Source organism: Crassostrea angulata, chromosome 6 (assembly GCF_025612915.1).
Source record: "Crassostrea angulata isolate pt1a10 chromosome 6, ASM2561291v2, whole genome shotgun sequence".
NCBI lineage: Eukaryota > Metazoa > Mollusca > Bivalvia > Ostreida > Ostreidae > Magallana > Magallana angulata.
Genome location: NC_069116.1, coordinates 3,867,541 through 3,873,860, shown reverse-complemented (window position 1 = coordinate 3,873,860; position 6,320 = coordinate 3,867,541). Strand labels below are relative to the sequence as shown.

The 6,320-nt window shown below is 31.4% G+C and overlaps 1 protein-coding gene and 1 long non-coding RNA gene across 2 annotated transcripts in view; one reads left to right on the top strand and one right to left on the bottom strand.

Moving 5' to 3' along the window:
- Positions 1-945: 945 nt before the first annotated feature.
- LOC128189531 (protein draper-like) overlaps positions 946-6,320 on the top strand; it is a 64,819-nt gene continuing 59,444 nt past the window's right edge. Inside the window, exons 1-3 of the mRNA XM_052861181.1 lie at positions 946-1,075; positions 1,229-1,281; positions 1,741-1,761. Of these exons, the coding sequence (XP_052717141.1) occupies positions 975-1,075; positions 1,229-1,281; positions 1,741-1,761 (175 nt within the window). The 5' untranslated portion in view covers positions 946-974. The remainder of the gene's footprint in view (positions 1,076-1,228; positions 1,282-1,740; positions 1,762-6,320) is intronic.
- On the bottom strand, positions 5,280-6,041 carry LOC128189534 (uncharacterized). The gene is made up of 2 exons (XR_008244248.1): positions 5,965-6,041; positions 5,280-5,641 (listed from the first exon to the last, which is right to left on the bottom strand). It is a non-coding gene; the product is annotated as an uncharacterized LOC128189534 (long non-coding RNA).

The following is a 6,320-nucleotide window of genomic DNA, read 5'->3' as shown; positions in this document are numbered from 1 at the left end:
TAATAATTGCATTTAAAACATGCTTGTTTAGATTTTATGGGTTTTTTCAATGCTAATTACGTGTTTTTATAACTATTTACATAAATGAATCATTAACTTTAATCTAGTCCTAACGGGATAATGCCGATAAAAAATTCTGGTATTAATACGCTATATATATGATGGGAAGTTTGGCGAGTGGAAATTTTGACGAGAAAAATAAAATTCGCCAACATAGTCAAAATTAACACATCGTCAAAATTTCCACGTTTACAGTATTTGAATGAATTCAGGCGTTCTGAACAGAGCCGACTGGTATTGACTTTGTTTATAAATTTTGCATATTTAAATATCTTACAATGCTGCTGCGCTACATAAAAGCTTAATAGGTTAGTGATAAATTGCAGCTACCTGTGAGCATTACAGTGATAAATATGTTTTGATTGCATAAATCTAGCTATTTATATAAAAATGAAGAGAAAACCTCCTGTTTTTGACTTGACAATTGCATTCATTATAATTTAATTCCCGAAGGTATCCTTTCTATCTAGAAAATAACAATAAAATGAGTGGGTAAAAACTCGAAGTATTGTTTAGATATTACATGATAGATAACACAAGGAAGTCAACGTCCATCTGTTTCCAGCCTCTTGTGATTGGAATCTAATCCTTTATGTAAATTCAACATTGGAAATAATGTAATGTTTTGTTTAGTATGCACATATGTACAATTATGACAATTCTATTAAAAAAAAAATGTAAATATTTAATCGCATATCGCGCACTTTTCTATTATTGCAATCAATCCTTAGAGGAAGATAATTTTATATTTGTGGACAGAGCCAAACAAACATTTGTTGTGTGAATTCTACTCTTAGCACCAACGGAAATGCGTCAATTTCAAACAACAAATTGTACATGTAGCTCGAGTCCAAAGTGTAACAATTTTAGCACTTTTTATCAAATGCAATCGGCTCTCCTAATCCAGAATAACAATGGCTTATCTGTCGTGTAGTTGGTATGTGTTCTTTTTTAGTTTTCCCCTTGCTGTCTGCCAAAGTATCAGTGGTGATGGTATTTGTATGCCCCCGAATAGGTAAAGTATTACTTTCATATTCATTTATCGATTTTTCCATGTAAAATTCGCACTGTTTAGAATTGGTACTTTTCAAAATGTTACAAGAAGGAAACTAATATTATCATGTGCCCTGATTCCTAAATATGACCAATATATTTTGATTTATTTCAGCTCTTTTATTAGATGCTGTATAGGATATTATCTTAAAGAAAATCAATGTTTAGGCAAGTATCATTTTTTTTCAAATATTTTATGGTCTTATCATCTATACTACTATATCAAAATAATAGACTCGATTTTTTTGGCTTTAACACCGAGAAATCGGTAGAGTACTGTGTTTTGTTTTATATTTTTTAAACATTATAGGTACTTAAAGATTACCAATTTGTTTTTATTTTTTCTCAATCAAGCTTCGCTAATTAATAATCAACGTAATTCCTTTAAAAAATCCGGAAATCATTATTATTCATGGATTATTATTGTTTCAGTAGACATTTGTTTAAAAAAATAAATTAATTTAATAATTATAAGCAATGCTGCACATCGAGAAAGTTCATTAACATATAGAATAACATTTTTTGAAAATGTTAGAATTGTATGTGCTAATAGGGGACACACTTTCAGAGGGTTTGTTTTCTTTAGATTGTGAAACAATTATGATCTAACACAATACGTAATTGTAGAGTGTGATCCAGGTTACACAGGTAAGAACTGCTCTTTGACCTGTCCATATGGATTTTATGGACGTATGTGTAATGAACATTGTGCCTGTTCCCCGGATGAAGACTGTGATCCTACAAGAGGGTGTCTGTGTAACCCAACCATTGCAAACTGTACCGATGCAGGTATTCAATGTACAGGTGTTATTTGTATACATCGAGGTGTGAAAGACAATTAAAGTATTTAAAGTAATTGGAATCAAATGGCAACATGCATAAATTAACACAACTTTTAATACTTTTGTTTTGACCGAACAAACGGTGGTAAAGCCTACGATCAAGAAAGGGACAGTTGTAAAAACCCAGTCAAGTCAATGTGAGGTTTTTTTTTTCGAAAAAAGATGGTGCTTTGAAATTTGTAATTATGTGGACTTAATATTGCATAAAATCATTTTTCACAGCCGGGGATTTTGGAAATAACTATATGAGCCTGTTTATGTAAAAAAAAACCCATCAAACTGTATACATGTAATATTATAGATTCACATTCATTTTTGAAGACAATATACCGGACATGTACCAACGGAGCATTAAGCTTTGTCTTACAAAACTTTAACGTAACTTTCTTGCTATTTAGTAAAATTATGTGCAATGATTTTTGGGAGTTGATTTTAATCAACTCTCCTATGCAGTTACTCTGACAAACCGAACGTGAAACAGTGTTTGGACCTAAGCACACATCATTGCTGCTGACAAGACTTGGTTCTTGAAAATAATTGATAAATTCGATGTAATGTATGCTACTACATTGTTTTTCAAGAAAACTTATTTATAAATACCTTGAAAATAGTCAGATTTTAAATGGTACGAACAATTTAAATATTTTTATATTTCGTATAATTCGTATGTATTCCTACGACAGAGTTCTATATAGTCTCGTTCAACTCGACGCTCGGCTGTCTCCGTAAATCCTTGTCGGAGATTTACGGTGTCAGCCGAGCGTTTGGTTGAACGAGACTAGAGTTCAATATTGCTTAGATCCATACAATTTCGAGAAATATTTCTATTACTGATACCTAGTTTGATTGAATTAATTTTATCTTTAAATATTATTTAATATGATTCATATGGGGGTTTCTCGACATTCTCGTCGAAAAAGTCCAAAAATTCATATTTTAGAAATGTGCGTAATTCAAATTAGAAACTACATGTACTTGTCATGCAAAATAACATATCATTGATTTTAAAATAAATATATAAACATCAACAAAATCAACTCCCGTCAGTTCTTCAGTACTTTGATTTAGTATTCGAAGGGAATACATTTTTCTCCTGTTCCATCATTATAGTTATTACGAAATCGATTGTTAAGTGGACATTATTAACCTGGTCATGTACAATAGGTAACTGACTGACTTTTTCATACTTATTGTTAGGCCATTATTACTTACTGAATTGTCTACGGATGTTTCCGTTTTCCCGATTACGACAAAGAGCACAACGCGGGTGTGACCGGTTAGGAGAGGATGCTCACTCCTCAATAACACCTGATCCTTTCTCTAATTTCTGTAGAGTTCAGTGTTTTCTCTGCTCTTGAATTTTTCCTTTGGACTTTTGATTTAGAACAGGATACGTTATCGTCACATTTCAGTTAATACAGAATCCGGTGCAATGAATGGGGAAGTAACATTAATATCTATGAATATTATTAATGATATAACTGAAAATCTTGTTATTCTTTTTATCCTTCCGAACTCGGATTATCTACGGGACAAACCCTTAGAGAGTCTCTTTACACTTTAAAGATGAAAGCGCGATTTTTTAATTATATTAATTATACCAGTATTCTAATGTCTACCAGTATTCTATATGTGCAGCATATAGAAAAATAATTCTGTTGCAACTATATTTTCAGAATCAATTTTTTAAAGTGACTTCAAATTGTTCACAATTTAAGTCCATAAAATTAAAAATATTATTTTTCCAATATTGATGCTTTAAAAGAAATAGCCAAATTATCTTTTATGGGAATTTGAGTCTGACATCATCATGATAATTTTGTGCAGTCCTTGATATTTCCTAGGTCGCTGTAGGTTTCGACCAATGCACAAACGGGGCATGTAAATTTCAGTCTTCTCAGTTTCCTGTCAGTTTCAGCCGCTGTAGATTTCGACCTATCGATAATTGGAGCGTGTCGATTTCAGTCCTGCAGTTTCTATAGTGGTGATTGATATTGTAGCGTATGTTTACATTGTCAAACCATGACTGAATAGGAATGGTATACATCTGAATAAATGAAAAATAAAAACCCTCCAAAAACAGATACCAGTAAATACAAGGGGAGGAGAAATTAATCATTACTGTCTCTATCGCCATGAAGAAATTTATTATTCACCATTAGTAATTTGGCACCTCTCATCACATGCACGGATCCAGAATATTTTGCAGGGGGGGGGGGGGTTTGGGTGGGTTACATAAAAGTATAGTTCCGGTTGACTGCTTTTACATGTACTTAAGTATATATATTTTTCCATCTTAAACTCAAAGAGTAAATGTGCATTTAAGGAAGAAATTCAAAGTTAAATATATAAAATGTACAATTCTGCATAGATGATAATAAAAAAACCAGTTTTTAAAATGCCGTTGATTTTAAAAATGAAAAAGAATGCCCACAAATTGAATCCAACCATGTCACAAAAAAATCATGTGTGACAGTGTCAGCGGTTTATATTTCTGAGCTATCAAGACCTCAACCTTTATAATGTAAATAAAGACCCCTATGATAGAAATCAGTTTCCGATATTTTTGTCGTTTTTTGGGGGGAAAAAATTGACCCAAAGCCGGGGTGCCCCCTAAAAATAATATTTCTTTGAACAAAACCTATCAAAATATTTAAGATATTTTTTTAGGGAAAGACCGGCATTGAAAGATATTTAGCCAAAAACCATGCATTAATAAAACATTTTAATAAGAAAATGCTGTTTTGGCAAACATTAAAGATTAATAATAAAACTCCCAGAGCAATATGATAGGTTCAAAATGCAAATTCGAAAAATTTAGAAATATGTTCGATAAAAAATAACAAGAAACTTTCAAAAGGGATTTTATTTTTCGGGAAATCCACCCCCACCCCCACCCCCACCCCAATAGGTCAATATTTTAGTTTTTTGCAATAGTGTCACAATCAATATTGAATTTGTTTGTTTTATCCCGTTTTGAGCCTCGATGTTGTACAGGTTGAGTTGTTTGTATTATCCTGCAAGGAGTCCCCTTGTTCTGGGCATTTAAAACCGGTGTTGCTATATAAGGGGTGTAGAGTTTGTCGCGGGTAGCGCACGTTTTCCAGATGCCAGGTGTGGCTTAGTCTGACAGGCCCATCGAGGAGAAGTTTTTAAGTTCGTAGTAACTGAATCTCCAGTCAGGGTAAGTTTATCTTATTCAACTTTATCATACTGGAAATAATATCTAGTTAAAACGTTTACTTTGAACTACTGTAGTATTTCTATTTGTCAGCGTGTTAACGTTCTGTTACAGTCTTTGTTTATGATAACTGACAACAAAGATATCTGTATGGTTCGTTTTATTTGTATCCGGACACAGTGACTTTAAAATTTGCAATGTATATTTAAGCCCTGAAATATCATAAAACAATAATATAATTTATATCAAAATATAACATTAGTACAATATATATGTATTTCCATCAAGATAATATTTTTACATTATCTTACTATAATTGTACTTTAAACATTTAGCGGGAGGTAATTCTTATAATATACATGAATTACATTTCTCCAAAATAAGTCATAAAATATATTAATCAGATTAAAAAAAAATTCGAAAACACTTTCTCACCATTCTATGGGAACAGGCTCATAATACGTACACCGATTGCGTGGTGAGATTATATTGACATTGACTGATTCTGTAATTCGAACAAAATAATTCTAAAAATATTTATTACTGAAATATAATCTAATTGATCTTATAAATGACCAATTTAATCAAATATCTGATCTTCATAAAATTCTTATATACAATTGATTTGAGAATCAATTAATACTATAATAAATAAACCAAATATTGATCTTTATAATCAACACTGTATTCCAGTATCTTTTCATTCCAATTCATTCATACTCATTAGTTTGTGATCATGGACTGAATTAATGTTTTCTGCAATTTATAGGATAATCAATTTATTAATAGTAAGTGTTATAGGATATTAGTATACTTAGTATAACTTACCAGAAAAAGAGCAAGGTCTGGTCCAAAATTAAAATTACTTCTCAATATAAATATATAGTCTGTTCTGGTCAATGTCCAGACAAAGATTGTCAAACTTGTCAAACTTGGCGGTAAAACACATAAAGCAAAATATACAAACCAACCAAATTCAACCTGACACAAACAACCAATAAAAACCAAGATCACAAATATCCACTGACCAACTCATGATCAAGTACTGCCCTAAGGGTATATGTACATGTGTATGAATTAAAAGAAAGGGTGGATCTAACTGTTTAGATGTATTAATTACAATAACTTTATTTATTTAAATCAACAATTTTCATACTCTTACAGTTCGAATTGTATACTTTAAA